Raw genomic sequence first — 27,630 nt, forward strand, 5'->3', positions numbered from 1 at the left:
TGTGTTAAAGTGATTGTAGAGGGCATTAGGAGGAGAAAAGTTTAGACATTAGAAGGAAATGGAGGTTTTACTGAGTTTAACCGCTCTGGCTGAACTGTGCTATAAACTAAACGCTATTGGCTATTTTAAAAATGGGCTGGGCTGTTCGATATGTCCCTTCCTGTTTCAGCTGAAATTACATCAACACAGTGAATAATTCTGCATGTTCCAACACACTTCAGCTGGCCTTTAATGCTGCTGTGGGAGTGACGGTAAAATATTACATCTTTCTCTCTTCTGATTGCCATTATCAATCGCTCTCCATTTTTCTCTCGTTTTGAAAGTTGTGAACTATGGAGTATTATGGAGTTTTTCTTTTGCTATTTGCACAAATGGAAACACAAAAAATATTTATTTAATGAAGTCTCTCATTCACTGCTATAAAAGTTTACCCAACTAATGATGTTAAAGATGTCAGCAGGGATGAGTTAGAAATTGTTCCATATTTATGACTGTGGGAGGGGCTACGACAGCTGAACGTAAGAACTGAGGAAGGTGAAACTAAATAAAACAGATGAACTGGAAGCTTCTTCAAACTTTATTCAGACATACGGAAGCTAGTGATCATATCTGATATTCACTCAAAGGTAAGTGATGTAATGTAAGAGCTTGTTCAGCTGTTTTAAACTGGAATACTATCAGAATATTGTTAATGAGTATGTCATTCTGGCTGTAAAGTAGAGTTTGATATCTTTTGTCATGTTACACAACTAAAAGACTTCAGAAACAGAAAGTAATTGAACTTCCCTTTTATCCTGTGTTGTCTTTCATATACCAAAAATCCCTTGCTGTATGATCAGTTTTATATAAAGTCAGGTGTTTCCAGAAGAGATACTATTTTCAGTATTCTTTCTCCAAAAGGACAGAAATTAATATCTAGTACATTTGATTTGATATAATCAGTGTATCATCAGTGTTTGTCACTGCCTCTGCAAACAGTGAACTGAATGGGGAATGTATATTGTTAAGGGTGGAATACCACCGAGTCGAATCGAATAAAACTCTTTCGACGATGTTGTCTAGGTTTTTGGAATGATTTAGTCAGACGACGTCGGTCGCAATACTATTGATTTTAACACCGCGATAACAGAACACCAATTTTAAAGAAATATTATTTTAAGCCTAGGCATGCCACAGTTAAGAGAACAAATTTCTTGAATATATTTTATCATTCATCTGTGTAATAAAAAAGTATCCTTTTTACAGTTGCTCATGAGCTGTTCTGATAATAAAAAAAAATGGAGATGGTTAACCATAATCATAATCTCTGATGACAGCATTTGGGATATAATGATTTTACAGTTTTGGAATTTTTCCTTATAATAAAGATTAAATAAATATCTATTAACCAATATGGAGTGACTAATATCATATCTTTACCATTCATATTCTATTTAACAGAACTCTGTAACACACATGTCTGTCCTGAGAGCAAAGTCTAAAGACTTTTCATTTCACAACATTCCTAACTAAGTCCAAACCCAGTTTTAACGGAACATCAGTCAAGCAGACACTTAGCTTCCATTTCATAAAGGGTTGGACTGGTGCTTATTGAAAGAAAAGTGCAGTAGGTTAACAAAATAAAGAACTGATATGAGACTATTACCAATTTGTAAGTTGTGATGACAATTCCAGTCTGAGGCATTCTCTGCAGTGATCACAGTATATACAGTACCTGCACACACATGAGGAAGAGATGGAAGTTCCCCCAATTAGTTGAGCCTGTTTGGCGGTTTTAGTGTCTTTCTTTATCCAGTACGTTGAGTCTCTCAGTCTGTGAGGAGGACCAGGAGCATGAGGTTGACTCTGAATGCAGCTGTCTTTCTCTCTCTGCATCTCATGGCAGGATGTTTCCGTTGTTGTTTTGCATTAACTCAGTCTTTTCGTTGTCAGCCCACAGAAGTGTCATCTTCTTCTTTCAGGGGTGAACTGAAGGCCCATCAACCAGTGCCTGCGTTTCTCTGCAGCCTGGGTCTTTGAGTCTCTTTCCCCCACTGGCATGCACAGTCCATTCACTCTTGTTTGTGTTGGGACAGCTTCTTCTGGAAATTTAACACTCAGAGAATGGCATAAATCAAATTGACCCCACATAAATTGTTATCACAATCGTATATGAGCAATCTGCTCTGCTTTTACTTATTTTAAGAGTCTCATTCAATTGACAACAGCAGTTCTGTATTTTATTTTGATAAAGAAAGTTCTTCTTTGCAAATAGCAGGAAAGAGCAAACTAAACCATTCTTAATTATCTGAACATTTTATAAATAATCCTCACAAATACATCAAAATCAAAATAAATTAAAAAAATTCTTTTTTTACTTAAATCAATTCAATTTGAACTTAGTCACTCAATCTTGTTCTCATTCAACACAATGCAAAAGTTTTTCCATTAACATATACTAAAAATCTCTACAGTAGATCAAACTTCAAGCTGTGCACCAGGGATTATGAATGCATATTTCAGACGTCTTCAGATGACGTATAACAGGATATAATAAAATGTCTCGGTTATGTATATAACCTTAGTTCCCTGAATAGGGAACGAGACGCTGCATAGTCACTATGGGAACGCCTCTACGTGATTGCGTCATGAAGCACCAATGAAATCAGACCAATGGGGTGACGGAACGTCATAAGCGGGTGACGTCACTGACCAGGAACTATAAAGCCTACCCGAAAACACTCTCATTCAGCTTCTGAATCCTGAAGCAAGGCGCTTACGGGCATGCCGGGAATATGGCAAGGCTACGCAGCGTGTCGTTCCCTATTCAGGGAACTAAGGTTATATACATAAGCGAGACGTTCCCTTTCAAGGGAACTCGCGCTGCGTAGTCGCTATGGGAACGACAATACCAACGTCCCCATATGAGCAAGTGACCGTTCGTGCGAAGCCGAGGCGCACAACTCACAGTAACACCTGTGCCCCTGAAGTGGAGCCGAGGTCTAGTTCATAAACCCCAAGAATGTGAGCGGTGAGGACCAGCCTGCCGCATCACTGACATTTTGCCATATTCCTTGTAGAGTGGGATAACTGCCAAAGGTGAAGGCTGACCAGCCGACTCATAAGCCAGTGAGATGGCCTCGACCACTTACTTGCTCGTTCTCTACTTGGATGCAGGGTACACTTTTTAGGTGACCCAAACATAACAAGATTTGCTTAAATTTAGTCCACACATCATAGCTTTGTGGTAATAAGCATCCAGTGCTCGAGCTGAGCACAGCAGATAAGCTTTTCCTGGTCCGATGTCATAATGTAGGAGGACAGAAGGCCTGCAATACAGTAGGTCTCACAGTATTAGTGAGGACCTACGCAAATTTAGGCACAATGGAGATACTGACAAGGGTTGAATGTCTCCAATTCGTTTGAGAGATGTAATAGCAAAGAGAAACACTGTATAAGTCTGAGAAATTCTCTGGAATCTCTTCGATAGGCTCGAAGGGGGCCATAGAAAGGCCTTGAAACACAATGGCCAAAAACCCAAGTCGTACTCTCGTGCAAACTGCAGGTCTAAGCCTCAAAGTGCCACAGAGGAAACAGGTGATAAGCGGGTGTCTCCCCAAAGATACCCCACTGAAAGGAGCGTGATAAGCAGCTAAGGCCACCACTTACACCTTTAGTGTGGAGGGGGATAACCCTGAAGATAATCTTTACTGCAGAAACTCCAGTACTGCGCTAATCGGGCAGTTGACTGGATCCCACTGGTGATTTTTACACCAAGAAGTGAAAATCTCCACTTCAAGGCGTAGAGTTTCCTCGTGGAGGGAGCTCTGGATTGGAGAAAGGTCTTAACAACCTCAGTTGAAAGACCGGAATCTATGAGCTGTGCCCCCTCAGAGGCCACAGCCACAGCTTCCATAACTCCGAGCGGGGGGTACAGTATTAGGCCGCCCACCTGAGAGAGAGAAGGTTCTTCCTGATTGGAATCTCCATGGAGACCCGTCGAGGAGAGATACCAGGTCCGAGGACATACTCGGGCCAGCCAGAACGGGGCTTCTAATAGCAGATGGGCTCCATCCCGGCAAACTCTCTCCAGAACTCCCAGGAGTAGTGCAATCGGGGAAATATGTACAGCGGTAGCCTTGACCACGGCTGTACTATAGCGAACCACAGTGGACAGTGAGTCGTCTCTCAAGACGCAAACAGATCCACTTGGGCTTAGCCAAGTTCTCCATAAGAGAGCTTCACCACCTCGGGATGAAGTCTCCATTCCCCGGGCCTCGGCCCCTGCCTCGACAGGTTGTCTGCTCCCACATTCAGGTACCCTGGGATATAAATTGCTCTAAGGGAGAGCAGTTTCCCTTGGGACCACAGGAGGATCTGATTCGCCAGCTTGTATAAGGGGGAGTGACCTCAGATCCCCCTGAACATATATGAGACCACCAATGTGTTGTCTGGTCGAACTAACACATGATGGTCCCTGAGGTCTGGAAGGAAATATTTCAGAACTAGAAATACCGCCATCATCTCTAGGCATTTTTATGTGCCACAAAAGATGATGGTCCTGCCACCGACATCGAATCGAGCGACCACTTATGATCGCTCCCCCCAGCCCATGAGGGATGCATCTGTCGTTAGCGTGACGCGACGACTGAGAGCCCCCAGCACAGGTCCCTGGGACAGAAACCAAGGTTGCTTCCATATGACTGGAGCACATAAGCATCGCCGCGTGACTCTGATCATACGAAAAAAGATTCTCCCTTGGTGAGAACCCCTTGGTTCTGAGCCACCACTGTAGTGGTCTCAAGTTCAGCAGGCCAAAAAAGGTATTATGTCAAACAGTTCAGAGACTGTTAGGTCTTATGGCAGCAGCGATCTGCCATAAGATCCAGTGAGTGACTGGCCTAGCTTTATGTCTGAGACGGTAGTGAGAATTGATGTTATGCGAGCCGGAGATATATACGGGCGTGCATAATCACAGAATTCAGTACCACGCCTAGATAAGTGGTTCTCTGAGCTGGAGAAAGCACACTTTTCTTAGCGTTTAGTCTCAACCCCAACCTTCTCATGTAAGTGAGAACAACATCTCAATGTTGAACCACCATCTGCTCTGATTGAGCCAGAATCAACCAAAAACTTCTGTGTAGTTTCGAATGCAGATTCCCTGCATACGCAAGGGCGTCAGAGCCGCGTCTACACATTTGAAGGTGGGGGGTGACAGTGCTTGGCCAAAAAGAAGAACCCGATATTGGAATGCTTCGTCCCCGAAAGCAAACCTTAGGAACTTCCTGTGTTGCGGAAAGATTGATACATGGGAGTATGCGTCTTTTAGATCTATCATAACAAACCAGTCCTCGGACCTGATTTGTGACACAATATATATTATTTTCAGCATTGCTAACTTGTGTCTATAGCTGATGCAGATCTAAAATTGGACACAACTCCCACATCTTTCCTTGGCACAATGAGATAACGGCTGTAAAAACCCCTGACTCCCTGCCAGGAGGAGGATCCCTTCTATAGCCTCCTTTCACAGAAGAGTCACTACCTCTTGTGCCATCACCAGAGCCTGCTCGGGACCACAAATGTGCAGGACCTATTGTAGATATAAATGACAGACTTCACTCTGTCAGGAAATCTACTGAGGGTACCAGCCTCTCGAGGCTGGCCTCTGGTAACATCTATGCAGCCAGCACAGTGCCCTGAAGTGGAACACCGGCAGGGAACAACTGGCTTGGCTGCAGTAGAGGGCGCGCGCCACCCTCAGGTGACACGCAGGGAACCACTGTGTCCCGGCATTGGATTGGCAAAGCGCCCCCCTGAGGGCACCGAAGACAGACGGGCACCGTTAAGAGAGGTGAACGCCATTTGACTCCGGAGGAGACCACCTTCAGGCTTTTTTTTTTTTTTTTGGTGGGGAACCAGCCTCTCAAGACTGCCTCCTGATATTTTTTTTTTATTTTTATTTTTTTTGGGGCAGCCAGCACAATGCCCTGAATCGGTGCAACAGCAGGGAACAACTGACTGGGCTGCCATGAATAGCGCCCTACTACTAGAACTACTGAGCCCCAGCGTTGCGGCGGGGTTAGCAGATCTTGAGGGCACCAAAAAGGCAGATGGGCACCATATAATGAGGTGAGCGCCATCTGACTGTTTGGAGAGAAAAAACTACTCAGGGAACCAGCCTCTTGGTTCCGGCGAAGCTCTAGCAGCAATGACAGTCCTCAGATCCGTCTTGCCTTTCGAGGACTTTGCCTGCAAGCGTTGCCCCGCCTCCCAACTCCTTGGAGGGGGAGTACGGGTAGCAACGCTCTGTCTGATGTTGTCTGTGTGAGAAGTTCGTAACCGGCCTCGGCTGCCCGCCCAGCAGCCACCATAACCGTGCTTTCTCATACCCACACATCACCTGATGTAAAATATATGGTATGAGAAAAGGCTTATTCCACGACCCCGACACCTCAGTGTGGAGGTCGGGAAAAACGGTAAGCCACGATATGGAGGTTGAGCTTACCTAGATGAAAAACTTTCATCTAATTTGCTTTGACTTGCAGCTCTTGTTTCTCGGTTGATTTTCGATATTAAAATCAAGCACGAGTGAACACCTCCACGAACTCCCCACTAACAAGAAAAACTGAAGTGGCGAGTCTTCAGCTTAACTTGTTTCCACACTAATAACATCCAACTCCTCAGAACTGGATGTCATCAGTGCAGCTGTCTCAACTGGAGTGGAAGAAACCACAGTGCGTGCTTCCTAACTCCAAAAGAGACATTAAATCTAATAGGTAAGGGCTGAGATAAGGCAGTGCCTGACTCAAAAACCCTATGTTAGAATAATTTTGCGAACCCCACAACATCAGGTGCCGGTCTGCCTCGGCAGAAGCGGAACTCAAGCCGCAAGGAACGCGAGCCGAGCCACCCTCCTCAAAGAGGGCTCAGCGGGAGTGCAGCCTCATGAAGAAATTCACAATGCTCACAAGCAGCTTCCTCAAAAGCTGCCTGGGCAAGCTGCACTTCCAAACAAACAACACATCTGGTGTGTATCTATTCCCAAAAAGCATGGAAAAACACACTTACTGAAATGCGGTTTGCTCGTCATAATATAATGCTGATAGACAGACAACAATAAATAGGTCAAACGATTTCACATGAAGCACTTGCTGAAGGCATAGAAGCTGAATGAGAGTGTTTTCGGGTAGGCTTTATAGTTCCTGGTCAGTGACGCCACCCGCCTATGACATTCCGTCACCCCATTGGTCTGATTTCATTGGTACTTCATGACGCAATCACGCAGAGGCGTTCCCATAGCGACTACGCTGTGTGAGTTCCCTATTCAGGGAACTATATTTTTGCTTCATTCAGTTAATATTGAACTATTTATTAATTTCTCTTTTAACTAGCTTCACATCTCATGTATATAGTATTTTCTTTAACCTTTAACCTATCTGTGACAATGCATAAATGAAATAATAAAACAAAACTATTCAGCAAAATTATCTAAATACAGTTGTACATATCATATCACAAAAATTTGGAACACAATACTTTTAGCAGCACACTCGATCTAACACAGCTGGGACAGCACAGGAATTTGGTTCAAAACTAACTTCACCTCATCAAAGTGACTTGGAGGAAATAGTGGCAAATAGCCATTACTCTTTTTACAATTCAATCCAAGCTCCTTTATGAGACGGACATCTATGTACATAAATAATTGCTGATGTACTGCTCTGCTTTGACACCCTTTCTGACAAGATCGATTTATGTAGGACATTTAAAAAGTTATTTAGCATTTTAGGTTTTAGTGCCTTGCAAGGACTTCACTATACAATAGAATAGGCCATGACTGAGTATAACTTTATCCATGTCATGATCCCGGTGTTTTGTGTTTTGTAGGACTTTTATGTTGAAGTGTAATCTTAGTTTTCTTTGTTTCAATCTTTACTACTTGTTGTTTTGGTTCCTGTTTTGCCTTGTACCTTGTGTGTCGTTATAGTTACCCTCATTAGTTACCATGACATCATATCACCAACACCTGTCCCTTATCAGCCCATTGTTAACGTGTCTATTTAAACCTTTATGCTTCAATTGTTGTTTGTCGGTCGTTGCGTTTGTGAGTGTGTTCTTGCCGTTGCTCTCGTCTGCTGTCTGTGAGTTACTCCTGTTTATGGATTACCTTTTTGTTATTAAACGTTGGTGCTTGCATTTGGATTCTCACTCTGTTTCATGCCTGCGCAATCATAACAGAACGACCGACCAACAACAATTGAAGCATAAAGGTTTAAATAGACACGCTAACAATGGGCTGATAAGGGACAGGTGTTGGTGATATGATGTCATGGTAACTAATGAGGGTAACTATAACGACACACAAGGTACAAGGCAAAACAGGAACCAAAAAAACAAGTAGTAAAGATTGAAACAAAGAGACTAAGATTACGCTTCAACATAAAAGTCCTACAAAACACAAAACACCGGGATCATGACAATCCATTAGATAAAACACTCAAAATACGCAAAATATGTGGCTAAACACAATGTTATTTTTTTTTTATACAATAAATCCTACAAATTTGCACAATTTAAATTTCTGATTTCTGGATTTAGACAAATTTCAAATTTCTCTTGGTTTTAATTTTAAATATTAATATATTATTTGCCAATGGATCTCAATTTAATAATTCAGCAAGGCCAGTCTACTGCTATCGAAATTGCAGAGCCCTATTTAGAAGCTTCCACCTTGAGACGCCAGTTGAGTAAACAGACTTTCAATAAATCTACCCAACACAGTCCCTCCCGAGAATTACATGGGGAAACAAAAGTAGTTATTGATATCAAACACCAGTCACTCTCGCAACAGAGCGCTCCCTCATACATGTTTCTCGAATAAAATACTCAGAATAAAATACTCCAAATAAAATTGATAATGCAATATGAACACCAGTTATTCAATATTCAAAAATTCGGCAGAGCCCGATCTTTCTCGTGGATCTTTCTTTGTCTGCAGCCTAATTGAAAGACCACATCCACAGACAGACAGCTTCAAGGCTCAAACAATGGGTGTTTGTATGACATAAAATATAAGCAAGGATATAAACATGAATTTTTCTTGAATATAAGGTTTTTGAAGAGGAAATGCACAAGTTCCCTACAAGTTAGACCAGTTTACAAGACAATGATAAGAATTTAGCTGCTGAAGTACTGTTATACCTGTGGTTCTTCATTGTTTTATCAGTCATGGCATCCTCCAGTGGTCCAGCACTAAATGAGGAGCTCCAGTGCTCCATCTGTCTGGAAGTGTTCACTGATCCAGTCACCACTCCATGTGGACACAACTTCTGCAGAACCTGCCTGAGCGAGTGCTGGACGAACACACAGACCTGCTTCTGTCCACTCTGTAAAGAAACATTCAGCAAAAGACCTGACCTCAAGATTAATACAACACTCAGAGAGGTTGTCCAACACTTTGAGAAGCTCGATCTAGGAGAATCTGAGGTGTTCTGTGACATCTGTGATGAAAGAAAGCAGAAAGCTGTGAAGTCCTGCCTGACGTGTCAAAGCTCTTACTGTGATGATCATCTGGAGCCTCATCTCAGAGTCCCTCGTCTAAAGAAACACACACTGATCAACGCTGTGGAAAATCTGGAGGATTATATATGCCAGAAACACGAGAGACCTCTGGAGATGTTCTGCAGAGATGATCAGACATGTGTTTGTCTATTCTGCACTGAAGGAGAACACAGGACCCACAACACTGTTCCTATAGAGGAGGAGAGTCAAGAGAAGAAGGTAAAGAGATACAGACATAGCTACAGTTTTGAATTCACTTGATCTTTAAGCAGTTTTCAAAATCAATATTCAAATAAGACATTTTTTGTCAGAAGATGGAAAGCTAAATTTGTGTTTTTCTCTGTATGTAGAATCAGCTGGTTCAGACACAGACAGACGTTCATCAGATGGTCCAGGACAGAATGAAGAAGATTCAAGAGATCAAACACTCAGTAGAGTTGAGAAAAGTCAGTGCAAGTTAAAACAAAAACAAAAATGTACACAAAAGTGTAAAATTGATAATGTATTATAGCATTTCAATCTACTTAATAAAGGTTCTCAATTAAATGGATAAAATGTATGGATCTGATAACTGATCTCATTCACAGAGAAACACAGAGAAAGAGAAATCCTCCAGTGTTGAGCTCTTCACTGATCTGATTGGCTCCATTGAGAGATGTCAGTCTGAGCAGCTGAAGAAGATGGAGGAACAGCAGAAAGAAGCAGAGAAACAGGCTGAAGATCTCATTAAAGAGCTGCAGCAGGAAATCACTGAGCTGAAGAAGAGAAACACTGAGCTGGAGCAGCTCTTACACACTGATGATCATCTCCACCTCATACAGGTCTGTGAACTGTTCCCTGAAAAGGCAGGAACGAGAAGCTGTGCTTGCCGCTATGGGAAAGTGTTTAGTCATGACCAGCTGTAAATATGTGTAAAACAATGTCAATTAAATTTACCTATATTTATAGCCTGCGTGACGTCATTGGAATGCGTCGTAATTGAGGCTATAATTAGTTGTGCCACAGGTGCATCAGCAGATACTTTGTCTGAAGAGCAGTCCTGGGACATCCCAGTGCAGCAATGAAGCGCAGCATCTCTTTCCCGCCTTTTCAGGGAACAGAGTTACAGTGAAGTAACCCGGGGTGTTCCCTACACTCAAAGCTGCCCTTGGCGCTATGGAAACGAGAATACCCATGCCGCCACACTGTGTGTCCGGACCCCCTGGCTGTGAAGTGTGTCACAAAGTGCAGAGAGTCTCAGACACTAGCTTGCGATGTTGACTCAAGGACGTGAGAGCCCAGAGTATCATGAACATCTAAACTATACAACCTTATGAATGTGTGCGGAGAGGATCAACCTGCCACATCACAAACATGTTGCAAGGGAGTGTCCCCGCCAAAGCTCTAGAAGAGGTAACCCCCCTGGTGGAATGAGCCCTGATACCCGTTGGCGAAGTGTGACCATAGGCAAGGGCAATAGCATCCCTCACCCAATGCGGCATAGTCTGTTTAGTGGCAGCCACACCCCTGTTATGGCCGCCATGATAGACAAACCGTTGCTCTGACTTATGCCACTGACTAGTACGGTGGATGTAGGTCTGAAGAGCATGGACTGGACACAGTCTGTGAAGTCTCTCCTGCTCCGGTGTTGTGAATGGCGGAAGGCAGAAGGCTTTGAGAGTGACTGGATGCAAGGTCAAGAAAGGTACCTTCGGCAGATAGTCAGGATGAGGACGCAAAATAGCTTTCACCATTCCTGGGGCAAAGTCTAAGCAGGATGGCACAATGGACAGAGCCTGCAAGTCCCAAATTCTTTTCAGAGAAGTTATAACCATAAGAAAAAACATTTTTAACAGCTTGTCAGAAGCTGACTCTAACAGTTCAAAGGGGGTCTCAACCAGGCCCTCCAGGACTATGGCTAGGTCCCATGAATGGATCCTGGTTCTTGAAGGAGGCTTAAGCCGCCTAGCTCCTCGAACGAAGCGAGAGAGCAGGACATGCTTGCCCAAAGGCACCCCGTCAATCAGAGCGTGGCAAGCCGAAAAAGCGGCCACATAAACCCTGAGAGTGGCTGGGCATGTGCCTGTTGATAACTTTCCCTGCAGAAAATCTGGAACTGTAGCAATCTTGCAGTTAACCGGATCTGCATTGTGTGCAATACACCATCTTTCAAAGACACCCCATTTGTTGGCATAACTTGATCTAGTGGAGGGAGCCCTAGCATTTAAAATGGTCTCAATAACATCAAGTGAAAGCCCTGTGTCCCTCAGTTGGTTCCCCTCAGGGGCCAAATATGAAGGTTTCCACATCTCCCGCAGGGGATGAATACTGTGAATACTGGACCTGCACCTGAGATAGAAGGTCCCTCCTCTTTGTTATTGCCAATGGCAAGCCGTCGAGGAGCAATATTATCTCCGAGAACCATATTCCATTCAGCCAACGCAGCACTATCAGTAAGAGGCAAGTCCCTAGCATTCTGGGCCATGTATGCACATCACATTCAGACCCAGGGGGGGCTGGGTGACTCCAAAAGAAATAGAGTGGACATTGTGCTGCCAGTTGGGGGGCGAAGAGGTCCATCTCTGTTTCATAAAATCTTTACCAGATTTGTGGAGTTCTACTACCCTGTCAGTATGCTCTGTCTGGACAGATATCTGGGGATAGAAATCGCCCTGAGGGACAGGAATTGTTCTGAGCCCAGAGCAGAATGCGCTGCACTAGCCTGTTTAGGCGTCGCAAACGCAGTCCACCCTGGCGATTCATATCAGAGGCTATCACAGTAATGTCCACCCGCACAAGTTCAAGTTCAAGTTCACGTTTATTTATAAAGCACATTTAAAAACAACGTGTGTTGTACCAAAGTGCTGTACAATATTACACAAGATATAAAAGATCATAAAACTAATACATAAGATAACATATAAGCATGCAGGGTAGACCAAAAACCACCATCCAAAGTGGGTGAAGACCTCACGTCAACTGGAAGCGCATTCCACAACTTAGGAGCCGCAACTGCAAAAGCTCGGTCACCCTTGGTCTTTAAGCGGGACCAGGGAACCGAGAAGAGGAATTTATTGCATGAGCGGAGAGATCTTAGAGCAGAGTATGGATGAAGAAGATCGGAAATGTACTGTGGTGCTAACCCATGTAAAGCTTTATACACATATAGCAAGGACATGGCAACAGCTGTATAGGACAGAGAACAAAAAATTCTTGTTTTTCTCATTTAGTGCCAACCCTAGAGAAACTAGATGAGCTAGTACAACATCTGTGTTGTAACGTCATGTCTTGTGACTGTGCTAGTATTAGCCAGTTGTCTATGTAATTCAAAATGCGAATGCCCTGGAGTCACAATGGAGCCAGTGCTGCATCCATGCATTTTGTGTATGTGTGGGGTGATAGGGCTAGGCAGAATGGAAGAACCTGATATTGGTAAGCTTCGCCCCCGAAAGCGAACCTCAGGAACCTACTTTGTTGTCGAAATATTTCTATTTGAAAATATGCGATTGAGATTGATTGTGACAAATCAATCATGATGTTTGGATTGCGACATGATCATCTTTACGGTTAACATCTTGAACTTGAGAGCTTTGACTGAATGGTTTAAGCCTTGAAGATCTAAGATTGGATGCAGCCCCCCATCCTTTTTGGGAACTAAGAAGTATCTGCTGTAGTAACCTGACTCTCTCTCTAGAGGGGGAAACATGCTCACTCAAAACCGCTGCCCCGCAAAGCACCAGAGGTGGCGGGGAAGGACACACTGATCGAAACGCATTCCTGCGAGTATGGATGTTATTATGCGTAGTACTGTCTCTTTAAGTGACTATGAGCTCCAGAGAAGAGATAGCTTGCAAGCGTCTCTTCGAACTTGAGCATCATTGTATAATCACATGCCCTTGCACCCACGACAGTCAAATAAGTTGACATAGAGGGCACAAAGGCACATGAAAAATAAGGTTTTCCCCAGGAGCGAGTTAACGTCATGGTGGACCTATTTTGCTTATATATATATATATATATATATATATATATATATATATATATATATATATATATATAAATATATATATGTGACCCGTCACAGAAACCAGGGACACAAGTCGGCAGCACAACTATTGAGCAAACTGAGAAAGAAGCATTTTTTTTTTCAAAATTGGTGATTTTCGTTTTTTTGCAGAATCTGTTAGTTGAGATCATGAAGAAGCATTTCCGTGTTTTAGATAGCAGTATTGGTTTATTTAACAGCGTACATTTTGAGGTTGAAATCGGCTTGTTTTTCAGAGATTCTATCTCGCAGTAGGGGTGTGTCATTGTCTGTTTGTATTTCCATACTGGAATCGGATACGCCGGCTTTTGTTTCTTTTGTTATTGCTGCCGCCCTCCAAGGGAAGCATGGCTACTTAGTATGCAGCGCTCTGGCCGGCTCTAGCTGATATCAAAATTTAATGAAGATGGACGCCACAAAGAATATCGCAGATGAGCTGAACCGTGGCCGTTACACCGAAAATGTTTTGAAGTACAACATACGGCTGGATTCTTTAGCTGTGGAAAAAGAGTGGCAGGATATGCAAATTATTGGACATTTAGAGGCAAACAGACGCATAGTGCAAACTTCGGAGATGGTTACATCCACAAAGAAGACCCCGACAAAGAGAAAGTGTGCCCGAACAAATTATTTCATTGGAGGCAACAAGATCTTTTCTGTTTCTTATGGGGTGAGTTTCCATAAACATCAAAGTTTGTCGTTTTGTGTTCATTCTAAGAACACATAGGCTACACGTTATCTCATGTGTCTATTGTTATTAGCTAGCTCAGGACTGTCATTTTAATTGTAATCGTTAGCATCGTATCATGTTAATTTGAATAACGCTTCAACTGCTTGAATTGACTGGTGTGAATGACTTAGCTCATGTAAACCTTACTATTCTTGAATTGAATGTGACGCTAATAATTTTAGCCAGTTACTACTGTTACGGTTGCTGGTGTAGAGATGAGGCAGATCACGGATTTCCACAAACATACAATACTTTAATATAAACCAAGGCAGAGCACACCATACAAACTCTAACATAAACAGAGAACGGACACTGAGTGAAGGGAGTGAGTGCATTATAAAGGGAGTGATGATAATAGAGTCCAGGTGCAGGTGATGAGTGATGATGAGGAGCTGACGAGGGAAGTGAGTGCAGGTGATGAAACAGGAGGATCATGGGATTTGGAGTCCAGGGGAACAAGGGATCTGTAACAGTACCTCCCCCTCCCGGTAGGCGCGTCCTCGCGCCGTAGATGTAACAACCGGGAGGGGGGCGGGCGCCCTGGAGACCTCATGCCGGTGCAGGGGGAGGAGTAGACTGGAGTGGAGGTCTCCAGGGCAGGCTCAAAAACCATGGCGGGTCAGGAGCCGAGGGCGGCCATGGCGGGTCAGGAGCCGAGGGCGGCCATGGCGGGTCAGGAGCCGAGGGCGGCCATGGCGGGTCAGGAGCCGAGGGCGGCCATGGCGGGTCAGGAGCCGAGGGCGGCCATGGCGGGTCAGGAGCCGAGGGCGGCCATGGCGGGTCAGGAGCCGAGGGCGGCCATGGCGGGTCAGGAGCCGAGGGCGGCCATGGCGGGTCAGGAGCCGAGGGCGGCCATGGCGGGTCAGGAGCCGAGGGCGGCCATGGCGGGTCAGGAGCCGAGGGCGGCCATGGCGGGTCAGGAGCCGAGGGCGGCCATGGCGGGACAGGAGCCGAGGGCGGCCATGCGGGGTCAGGTGCAGCGGGCGGCCATGCGGGGTCAGGTGCAGCGGGCGGCCATGCGGGGTCAGGTGCAGCGGGCTGCCATGCGGGGTCAGGTGCAGCGGGATGCCGTGGGGGGTCAGGTGCAGCGGGCTGCCGAGGAGGATCAGGTGCCGAAGCCATAGAGCAGTTGAGCCCAGGCGGCGCTGAAGGACCGGCGGGAGATGGCGGAACCAGCGGCTCCGCCGACCGAAGCGCAGCCGGGGCTCCAGAAGGCCGCAGTTGAATAAGGACGACAGACAACAAAGTGAACACAGGGGGGAGTGAGGAAGCCAACTGGAAACGAGGGACGGAGGGACGGAGCGGAGACGGAGGAGTGCAGTCCAGAGGGGAGGGCAGGCTGACGAGGGACCAAGGTGTGAGCGGAGGCAGGATGGAGACTTGTGAGGCTAGAGGACTGATGGGCCATGGTGGAGACGAGGGAGGTTGGAGCCAGGGTGTAGGTAATCGCCCAGAGGTCCGAGGTGGAGATCTGGGCGAGGGGGCTTGAGGAGGAGGTGCAGTGCGTACATTAGTACGAGGAGGCGGGAGAGGGAGGCAGGGAGGGAAAACAGTCCTTGAATTAGAGACTTTTAGAGCAAAGTTCATCATCATAAAGGGCTCGGTGGTGGCAGGAGCGACTGGCTCGGCGGCGGCGGCTGGAGCGGAGGGCTCGGCGGCGGCGGCGGCGGAGGCTGGCGCTGCTTGCTCGGCGGCGGAGGCTGGCGCTGCTTGCTCGGCGGCGACTGGAGAGCTTGGCTCGGCGGAGACTGGAGAGCTTGGCTCGGCGGAGACTGGAGAGCTTGGCTCTGTCCAAAAGTCTATAAGCCAGGCCACCTCACTTGGTGGCTCGCACAGGGTTGGAGCTGCAGGCTCGGAAAGGGCTGGAGCGGGCTCTGGAGATACTGGAGCGGGCTCTGGAGATACTGGAGTGGGCTCTGGAGACACTGGAGCGGGCTCTGGAGACACTGGAGCGGGCTCTGGAGAGATTGGAGCCGCTTTCTTCCTCCTCCTCCGCTTACTGGGCCCAGTAGAGGAATGTGGGTCCAGCATGGGGCAGGCAGGGAGTTCACTGGAGGGGTATGAGGAGGAGGACGGAGCTTGGCAGACTGGCCAGGCTGCCCGTGTTTTTGGAAGGACTGGACGAGAGGAACCTCTTGGATAAAGAATTTGGAGCAATTTAAATACAAAACTAAATTTATAGCATCAGCTAAGGAAACATAATCGTCAGGTTCAGAAAAGCGGATGGTGTCCTCGTCCAGTCCATCCAAAAACAGGGCGATCAAATGAGCATCTGACCAATCTGTCAAATAAGCCAACTCAACAAACTCCTCCACATACCTCTCCAACGAACGTCCCACCTGGAAGAGGCTGACGAGCTGGTCAGCCGCTGATGTTGGTGTGAGAGGCTGTGGGGGAGCTGGAGCCACAGGAATCAGGAACAATCCCATCTTTTGGTTTGTGGATATCCAGCGGTTTTGGTCCGTTCTTCTGTTACGGTTGCTGGTGTAGAGATGAGGCAGATCACGGATTTCCACAAACATACAATACTTTAATATAAACCAAGGCAGAGCACACCATACAAACTCTAACATAAACAGAGAACGGACACTGAGTGAAGGGAGTGAGTGCATTATAAAGGGAGTGATGATAATAGAGTCCAGGTGCAGGTGATGAGTGATGATGAGGAGCTGACGAGGGAAGTGAGTGCAGGTGATGAAACAGGAGGATCATGGGATTTGGAGTCCAGGGGAACAAGGGATCTGTAACAACTACTTCTTAACAAGGATTTACTAATGTAACAGTAAATGTATCAGATTAAATTCCTACGTAAGTAAAAGTATAAACTATCCGTAGCCGTAAAATGTGCGTTATAAGTCAAAAGTAAAAGTATTTACTGAAGAGTTTAATGTACAGGATTTTTTTAATCCTTTGACTCAAACCAGGTCTAACCACTAACTGAGGTCTAAACCAGGACTATACGGTTATCACAGAATCCTGTTCAAAAAGTTCTAATGTCAAAAAAGATAAATTACTGACATTTACAATGCACATTATCCTTTATTATTAATAGTATGCGGTCCGTTGCGTCTGTCGTTGCTATGCAACCATGCCGCTTTACAGGGGGTATGGCTTATCTAAATGAGATGTAAATGAGCCCTATTGTCACTCCCAGCAGGTGAGAACAGGCGAGAACTGCAAAATCTTTAGGTCATTTTCTGCCCTTTGAGCTTTTCTGAGTGCCTACCTTCAAATGGCCACAACATCTCCAAATATTATCAGATTTCCATGTGTTACACATCGTTGGAAAGCTTGGAGACTACACTTTCAGAATCTGTAAATAACTCAAAATGCCCCCGAACCGACTTGTGTCCCTACTTTCCATGACTGGTCATATATATATATATATATATATATAAGTATTCAGACCCCCTTAAATTTTTCACTCTTTGTTATATTGCAGCCATTTGCTAAAATCATTTAAGTTCATTTTTTTCCCTCATTAATGTACACACAGCACCCTATATTGACATAAAAACACAGAATTGTTGACATTTTTGCAGATTTATTAAAAAAGAAAAACTGAAATATCACATGGTCCTAAGTATTCAGACCCTTTGCTGTGACACTCATATATTTAACTCAGGTGGTGTCCATTTCTTCTGATTATCCTTGAGATGGTTCTACACCTTCATTTGAGTCCAGCTGTGTTTGATTATACTGATTGGACTTGATTATGAAAGCCACACACCTGTCTATATAAGACCTTACAGCTCACAGTGCATGTCAGAGCAAATGAGAATCATGAGGTCAAAGGAACTGCCTGAAGAGCTCAGAGACAGAATTGTGGCAAGGCACAGATCTGGCCAAGGTTACAAAAAAATTTCTGCTGCACTTAAGGTTCCTAAGAGCACAGTGGCCTCCATAATCCTTAAATGGAAGACGTTTGGGACGACCAGAACCCTTCCTAGAGCTGGCCGTCCAGCCAAACTGAACTATCAGGGGAGAAGAGCCTTGGTGAGAGAGGTAAAGAAGAACCCAAAGATCACTGTGGCTGAGCTCCAGAGATGCAGTCGGGAGATGGGAGAAAGTTGTAGAAAGTCAACCATCACTGCAGCCCTCCACCAGTCGGGGCTTTATGGCAGAGTGGCCCGACGGAAGCCTCTCCTCGGTGCAAGACACATGAAAGCCCGCATGGAGTTTGCTAAAAAACACCTGAAGGACTCCAAGATGGTGAGAAATAAGATTCTCTGGTCTGATGCGACCAAGATAGAACTTTTTGGCCTTAATTCTAAGCGGTATGTGTGGAGAAAACCAGGCACTGCTCATCACCTGTCCAATACAGTCCCAACAGTGAAGCATGGCGGTGGCAGCATCATGCTGTGGGGGTGTTTTTCAGCTGCAGGGACAGGACGACTGGTTGCAATCGAGGGAAAGATGAATGCGGCCAAGTACAGGGATATCCTGGACGAAAACCTTCTCCAGAGTGCTCAGGACCTCAGACTGGGCCAAAGGTTTACCTTCCAACAAGACAATGACCCTAAGCACACAGCTAAAATAACGAAGGAGTGGTTTCACAACAACTCCGTGACTGTTCTTGAATGGCCCAGCCAGAGCCCTGACTTAAACCCAATTGAGCATCTCTGGAGAGACCTAAAAATGGCTGTCCACCAACGTTTACCATCCAACCTGACAGAACTGGAGAGGATCTGCAAGGAGGAATGGCAGAGGATCCCCAAATCCAGGTGTGAAAAACTTGTTGCATCTTTCCCAAAAAGACTCATGGCTGTATTAGATCAAAAGGGTGCTTCTACTAAATACTGAGCAAAGGGTCTGAATACTTAGGACCATGTGATATTTCAGTTTTTCTTTTTTAATAAATCTGCAAAAATGTCAACAATTCTGTGTTTTTCTGTCAATATGGGGTGCTGTGTGTACATTAATGAGGAAAAAAATGAACTTAAATGATTTTAGCAAATGGCTGCAATATAACAAAGAGTGAAAAATTTAAGTGGGTCTGAATACTTTCCGTACCCACTGTATATATATATGGCCATTTCACTTATTAATTCCTCAGATTTAAATGTAGCTAATTACCAGACAAGTAAACACAGTCTGAATGAAAGGCTGTGCTTAAATCTTTCATAGATCAATCTGATTTGGCTGTAACACAACCATTAACTGACTCGCTGTGAAACACCTCTGATGATGCACTCCCAGGGGAGAGATAGCATGCGAGCATCTCTCCGATCTGAGGCAGCATCATATAAGTGCAATAGTCAAGCGGGTCGATATCATGGGGACAAAGACACATTTATTTTATAAATGCTTTGTCTGACTAGTGTTTCACTGCATGAATGACCGCCCAGAGCAGTTCCCTTTTGCTTTATCATCATGGGAGGAACGCTTGGAGACAAACAAACTCACATTCCATTCCAACGAGGAATGGAATGCTTCGGTCCCGGCAAAAGGGCATCGCGATTCAGAGAGAGAGAGAGAGAAACAGGGATGGACCCGTCTCTCAATCCTCAGCCAGATTGCCACGCGAGCCCCAGGATCACATTGTGGGTGCTACCCCTTTGAAATAAGCAAAGCGAACGTGAAGCATTTAAACTGTGAACATTCACAGTGCTCGCACTTACCCTCTTACAACGCAAGGGCAGTGTGCTTTTCCCCAAACAAACAAAACAATACTGGTGTGTGTCCGATTCGGAGATGGAACACGAACATGGAGACACACACCGTTTGCTTTGTTCAGCCATGACTTTCTCTCAAATATATAATATATATCATATATGTGTGTTCATTTTTCACTTGTCAGACAGAGTTGAAAAAGGAACAAAGGGAGAGAAAGTTCTGCGCACTGCCTGTCAAATCTAACTCCTAACAAAGTGATGAATGAAGGACAGAGTTTGAGCAGAGCTGCTTCACACACTTCACAGTATGGCCTCTGAGGACAAAAGACCTGCTGATGCACCTGTGGTTCATCTAATTATAGGCCACGTTCACACAGTAGCAGAATACATTTGTCAGTCCTGTATTTGAGTCCTTAATACAGTTACGTTCACACACAGTATGGTTATTTACAGGAGTGACAACTGCATTCTATAACCAAACTCACACCTGTAAATTTTCAGGACTCACAACCACATTCTCGGTATATTCGCATTGTGTGAACGGAACCGCACTGGATAACTAGTTGTCTGTCACATCATACAGAGCGAGAGAGTTGGTGTTTTGTGTGTGGTTTCGTTTTCAGTAACGTACAGCGACAGAGATGTGAGCTGTGCGTCATCTTAAGGTATTAGATCCAGTCACTGTTCTCCACCGGAGCGGCTCCCGTCAGTTTTGTGTTTCTTTTTCAAATTCAAATGCCGTGTCATGCGCAAGACGTCGCAAAGGACGTGACACACGAGTGCAACACTTAAAGACTCTGGCTAGCGCGTTTACATGCTGCTGTTGGTTAATGAAGTTTTGATGGATACACTCGCGGTTCAGTTCTTTAATATTACATTGGTCACTGTTGTTATGGTAACTAATAAGCGAATACGGGCTTGACTCTCATTGCACGATCACACAGGCAGTGTTCCAGACACTACTGTAAGTTGCTGTGTGAACGAGACTTTTCAAGACTCACACCTGTAAGTAAATGCAGTTGTCAATCACAAAAACTGACAGTGTGAACGTGGCCATAGCCTTGCTTACGACACATTCCAATGACGTAACGCAGGCTATAAATATAGGTCAATTTCATTGACGTTGTTTTACACATATTTACAGCTGGTCACGACTAAAGACCTTCCCATAGTGCCAAGCGCAGCTTTGAGCATAGCCTTTGAAAGGGAAGTGTCTCATCATGTACAATATACAGGACAAACACTGTTCATGAACCTGATGAGCTGGCTCTGTAAGCAACATGGCCATTTCTTTATAAAATATACATAACAGAAACAAACAGTAATTAGGAAAATTAATTAACTGAAAAACAGTGCTTAATTTGTAAATGAATAATTGCCAGATCAAAAACAGCAATTAAAAGATGCCATGACCAACACATACAACTTCAGTTTTCCTGGTGTTATACCACAATCTGTGACCCACCAAATTATGTGACCTTACACATAATGTAGTACAGTAGGGTCAGGAGAGTTAAGATTAGCTCAGTACAGCACCGGCTGCGGTTTAGGGGTTGAATGACCTCAGATTAAAAAAAAAAAAAAAAAGTTATGTGATTGACAAAGTCGACGTCAACTAATTGCTGCTGATGATGTCAATACAAACACGAGATGAGTATGCTTTGCCATATGTTAAAATTTGCAACTAGACCCTAAGGTTTATGTACTTACATAACATCTTATTTTTATCAGTTATTTTGTCTTTATATTTTTTAGATTTCTGCTCTTTCTAAATCAGATACAGATAGTAGAGTAGCACAGTAAGATCACATTTATTTGAATGCATTAATGAGAGAGTGATTGCATGTGTAAATTAATTCTACCTGTGCAGCGTCTCTCTAGTAATAGTGAAGCCATGGGTTTTAATTACTTCAAAAACAGAAAGAAAGTTATGCTAGAACCTTTCAGTTATTAAGCTATTTTATTGAAAAATCACAGAACAGCGTTGACAGTAGGCTACGGGTCCGTGTACGTTTTGATAGTTTGTTTTCCAATTTGAAATGAAATACGCAGAAACGAGAAAACGGTCGTTTCCCGTTTTTTCGTTTGTTAAAAAAAACGAGATTTTGACTCGATTTTCGTTTTTTTCGGGTCACGGATAGAAAACGGAAACACGACTTCAAAACTCGTTTTCCACATGTGGGCGGTCATTACACGCCCCTTTCAGCCGATTGGTCTATCAAATCTGAGCCAGTGACGTCATCTTCAGTTCGTTCAACAAAATAACAGTCCTCTGCCGCTATATCAGTAGATGTCATAAATCGGCTTTCTTCTGTGCAACCTAACGCGTATTTCACAGAAATATGTTTGCACAGATAAAAAAAAGTTTAAAAAATCTACAGTAAATTTAATTAAGTCTGTTTTTAAGCTGTCATTGTGTTTTTAAGATGTAAAATGTAAATGCCTCTACATCTGTTACCAAGCGCATGACATCCTTTGGGCTACTACCACCGATCAATAGGCTATAGCACATAATGATAGACTATTCTCTATTATAGATCGGTGGCTACTGCACTCATTTTTTTTTCTTATTTTAATGTTTTGTTTACATTTTATACATTTAAATTCAATCATTTAGCAGACGCATTCCTTGCAGTAGACTATGCAGTCATATTAGAAAATAGGCTATCCACTAGGTGGCAACACCTAATAACGGTAGGCTATCATCGGGGGGCTTTTTAGTTTTCCTTAGCTTATAAATGGCCATACAGATTTTATCTCTTAAATTAAACACTTTTATAAACACAGTGAACATTATTATATGTCACAGTTTACTTGCTATCCTCACTTTTTCTGTCTTTCCTTCGCTTTTGAATGAATTAGCTATAAATGGTCCTGAACATTTTACTTTCAATTTCGATTTAACGGCTATTGGCGATTCTGCGTCAATTGCTTTAGTGGACAACAGCAAAACAAAAACTCTCGTATATTAAACATAGAACTTTTATCATCTTTGTAATTATTTTATTTTGTAAATATTCGTGGCTTAAACAGCGGGAAAATTTACTGTATGCAGTTCTGTGGATGTTTTGAAAAACTTAAACTAAACGAAAATTATTGTTGCTTTGTCAATATAATTTCTGTTTTTTCCCCCTGACTTTTTAACTGATGCGATCATCGTTTCATTAACCGACAAGATTATATTAAATTAGAATTAAACGAAGTTTGATAAATGTCTGTGAATCATTAAAAAATCCCAGGGGTTTAGTTTTAGCCTACATAAACAAATAGCAGAATAAACAACAGAACATGAGGGTTCATCATCATCACGCACCTGCCGCGCTTCTGTGAACGGAGAACAAAGGATTCAATTATATAAAAGGAATAAATAGCCTATGTCTATGCGCGAAATGTATTTCACTTAAGTAATTAACATATTACCAAAATGAAAGGGGAAAAAATGCGACAATATGAGTGTCGGTTCATTTTTGAGAAGTTCACAGAAAGGAAACCGAGACGGCTTCCTTTGTTTATTTTACGAGCAATGTTTTGTTTTTATTGTGAGTGTACAAAAATAATAGGCCTATTTAACCCTTCACAGATTCGAATGGTGTTACACATATTTGACCTTAAATGTCTGAGTATTTTAAGTTGTTTCCGCTTTTAGGATAAGAAATTTCAAGTGAACGCGTCGGCGCCTCAAGCACACACAACATCAGTTTTAGTAACTTGACATCACAGCCTGTAACTGTCAAAATAACATACATTCAATCAAATATATAAAAAGTTTTACTGCTCATTTTAAGTAGTCTGTGTAGGCTACAATAAAAGCGTTTAAATAATAAATATAGTTTAGCCTCCAAATCGTGAATATTGAAACATTTGGATTTGTGTCAAATTAGAGAGGTAGTTATAACGCCGGTTTCTGTTTCAATTCAGCTTTAAATTAATTCGTTTTGGCTTAACATTTATATATTATTTTTGTCATAACTAAAATAGCTATGTAGCTGTAATTTTGATCTTTAATGTTTGATCTTTACATAGGCTATTCCCTCAGTCTTTTAACCAAAGGGTTATTAACATTAGCCTATATTCAGCAGGCAATGTTAGGCTATATAAAATAAATAAATAAAGAGAGATGAGCTATTGTTCGTTTTTCAAAATTGCTTACACTACTTATTTATTGTGATTTATTCTATTTATTCAAAATAGAATAAAATAAAAACTGTAGTTTTTTTTATTTTATTTTATTTTTTTAAATCTGTGCTTTTCATCCGCTCCTCTGTGTGGGTAGTGCAGTTTCACTATGCATATTAAACTACAAACAGCATTACAACAGTCTGTGTGCTGATTAATATTTCTGAAATAAATATTTCTGTGAAATACGCGTTAGGTTGCACAGAAGAAAGCCGATTTATGACATCTACTGATATAGCGGCAGAGGACTATTATTTTGTTGAACGAACTGAAGATGACGTCACTGGCTCAGATTTGATTGACCAATCGGCTGAAAGGGGCGTGTAATGACCGCCCACATGTGGAAAACGAGTTTTGAAGTCGTGTTTCCGTTTTCTATCCGTGACCCGAAAAAACTAAAATCGAGTCAAAATCTCGTTTTTCCGTTTTTTTTTAACAAACGAAAAAACGGGAAACGACCGTTTTCTCGTTTCTGCGTATTTCATTTCAAATTGGAAAACAAACTATCAAAACGTACACGGACCGCTACATTTCTGTGCTACTGAATGTTTCTGTGTGTGCGATCTGCACGTGATGTGCACACTACTGTCTATATGTGTGTTTGCTTGTTACAATGTAGCAGCATATTAGTTTAGAACGGCCATTAACTTACCTTTACAATTAACTGTGTAAAACGTGCATTGATCTAATCAGTATTGAATATCCAGATGGTAAAAAAACAAAGGCTCTTTCATTTTAACTGATGGAAATGGAGCATAAAAATGGGCTTCAAAGATGTATTATCCTGAGGCCCTCTCTATAGGACAGCATTAGTATTACAGCCAAAGTAAATCTGTGGGATTTTTGAGAGTTTTGATTGTAAAAGCGACTAGTCAACGTCAAGCTTAATGCATCATGGCAGAGCATTAAAGTCGACAAGACGACTAGTTTGTGCAACTCCTACTACAGTCACATAATTCGGTAAGTCACCAAATTTGGCACAACACTGGATTGTTTAAAAACAAATGCCAGGACGCAAAATTCAAAATCTGACATTTTCCAGAACAAGACCTGGCTCAAATTAAGCACTGTGTATAATTAAGGAAGATAATGTGTAAACCAATTATTAAACTTTATAAAAATGAACATATTTAACAGTCCTCTCTCTCCTGCTGTAGATGTGCTCATCCCTGTACATTCGTCCACACACCAAGAACTGGACTGAGATCAGGATTGACTCTGATGTGAATGTGAACTCACTGTATAGAGTTCTGGCTCAAATGAAGAAATCTCAAGAGACACTAAATGAAAAACTCAATCAAACTGGTATGTGAATATCAAATACAGTGAAACGATTTTTTGTTAGAGTAGCATGGTGCTGTTTTATTACAAAAATTGGTCTTTATGCACAGCCAAATCCAGAACAAAACAGTGTTACTGATTGGGGGGAAAATGAGAACAACCTGAAAAATAGCGGCCTGAGTGGATGGATCGTGGTCACATGCAGACAGCCCTTCATGATAAATGTGTGAGAAGCGTGAAGTTATTTAACTACCTCAGCTCAGAAGTGCAAATTCAGTGATACTTGGCTCAGTATTGAGCTACATAAAAATTGGTTAATGAAAGTTCCAACAAATAATGCCTAATAGTGTTTATAAGTGCAGTGCTGCTTTGTTTACAGAGGTAACAAAGGAAACCAATATATTTCTACTGTTCTGTAAGTGCCATCTACTGTCAGAAAAGGAAATTGCATTTTCAGCACATCTATCATTTAAGTGAAGATCGACCCATATTTATACACAGCTTGCACGCAGTTATAAAAGTTAACCGGTTGATAGATAAGATTATGTGCTTTGAAAAAATGTAGAATAACAAGGTAACTAGAATATTATTTGTAATCATATTTTAAATTAATATGTATACTTTTATAATTGTAATATTTGAACTGTAAAGTTGTTTAACTCATCGTTTTTACAGTCATTTTATGGTTTAGGATGTTTCCATAAACACTGATCTCATTTCAGGTCTTAAAACAATACCATGTACAGGTTATTAACAAATAATTTTGAATATTTTTTAATGCCCATCCATATAATTTTACTTAATTGCAAAATTCATGTATATAATTCTCTCTATATTTTAATGTTTTAATCAAGTGATTCATAAAAAAAAGAAACCCAATGTGAAATAAATGCTAAAAGCAGGAATAAGAAAGCTGCAAACAGCATCTCTTGTTCAAACTCACTTGTTCTCTCATACGCCCATACCAGCTCTCTCTCCTCAGTGGATTTTAAGAAAGTCATGTGCCACTTAAATTTGAAATTCCAGACTGGCAGTAACAAAGCCAACTTTTTTTTGTCTTTATTGTGCTTGATGTAAAATAGGTGATTTAAAAAGTCCTTGAATCTGGTTTCACTGAAAGAGTGGGAACCCTGATGTTAGCATTAGACTGGTATGATAAAATCACTTACCAAACTTTGTAAAGTAATGTGCAAACTTAACTCATGTCTTAATGGAAGTAGTATTAACTGACTTTAGCGACATGTAAGGGACAGGATGTAACTATTTGTGTATAAACTATAAAAATAATCTGCCTAAAAAACTCTCACCTGAGAACAATGTAGATACATTTCAGCTCAAATAACACATTTTTACTGAATTTTTCGTATTTATTTTAAATACAAGCTCCACAATAGTTCCATAGAATTTCATTATAGTATATTTACTGTAAACACAATTTAAATTATTTTTTATTTACAGATGAATGAGACACATTTACATGCCACTGATGCTGCTAATAGAGATAAACTCTATTATGGAATATTCTGTAAATCACCTTATATTGTCATCTGTGTTCATAGGATTGAAGTTTGTGCAGAAGTATGCAGGTACTGACGCCATTTTTAAAAAAAAAATAATTTACAATACTTTGTTAACCTGTGTTACATATTGTACATCTGAAAATGTTTTTTCTGAAGTTGACTGATAATGTCTGATCTCTCTCAGTGGATGTGACTCTGGATCCTGATACTGCGAATCCACGTCTCATCCTGTCTGATGATGGAAAACAAGTCAGTGATGGAGACATTGAGCAGGACGTCCCAGAAAACCCAAAGAGATTTGATACGGGTCCTTGTGTTCTGGCAAAGCAGGGATTCAGATCAGGGAGATTTTACTATGAGGTGCAGGTGAAGGGAAAGACTGAGTGGGGTTTAGGAGTGATTAAAGAATCCATTAACAGGAAGGGGGAGATCATAATGACTCCTGGGGAGGAAGTCTGGTCACTGATTCTGATGATTGAGAATGAATACATAATTTTAGATAATCCATTTGTCTCTTTATCTCTGAGAGTGAAACCTGAGAAGGTGGGAGTGTTTGTGGATTATGAGGAGGGTCTGGTCTCTTTTTATGACGTGGACTCCAGCTCTCATATCTACTCTTTCACTGGTCAGACTTTCACTGAGAAACTCTATCCATATTTCAGCCCAGGCCTTAATGATGAAGGTAAAAACTCAAATCCACTGATCATCACACCTGTCAACTGAAACAAACAAGAACATCAA

General features: G+C 42.5%; 1 protein-coding gene across 1 annotated transcript; it reads left to right on the top strand.

The window, feature by feature from the left end:
• Window positions 1–219: 219 nt before the first annotated feature.
• Window positions 220–27,621, top strand: LOC125259663 (E3 ubiquitin-protein ligase TRIM39-like). Its single transcript, XM_048177505.1, has 7 exons — window positions 220–626; window positions 9,209–9,762; window positions 9,894–9,989; window positions 10,131–10,364; window positions 25,246–25,393; window positions 26,929–26,955; window positions 27,074–27,621. Exons 2-7 carry the CDS (start codon window positions 9,211–9,213, stop codon window positions 27,610–27,612), a joined length of 1,596 nt encoding a protein of 531 aa, XP_048033462.1. The 5' UTR covers window positions 220–626; window positions 9,209–9,210; the 3' UTR covers window positions 27,613–27,621.
• Window positions 27,622–27,630: the final 9 nt, after the last annotated feature.

Source organism: Megalobrama amblycephala, linkage group LG24 (assembly GCF_018812025.1).
Source record: "Megalobrama amblycephala isolate DHTTF-2021 linkage group LG24, ASM1881202v1, whole genome shotgun sequence".
In the NCBI taxonomy this organism is placed as follows: Eukaryota; Metazoa; Chordata; class Actinopteri; order Cypriniformes; family Xenocyprididae; genus Megalobrama; species Megalobrama amblycephala.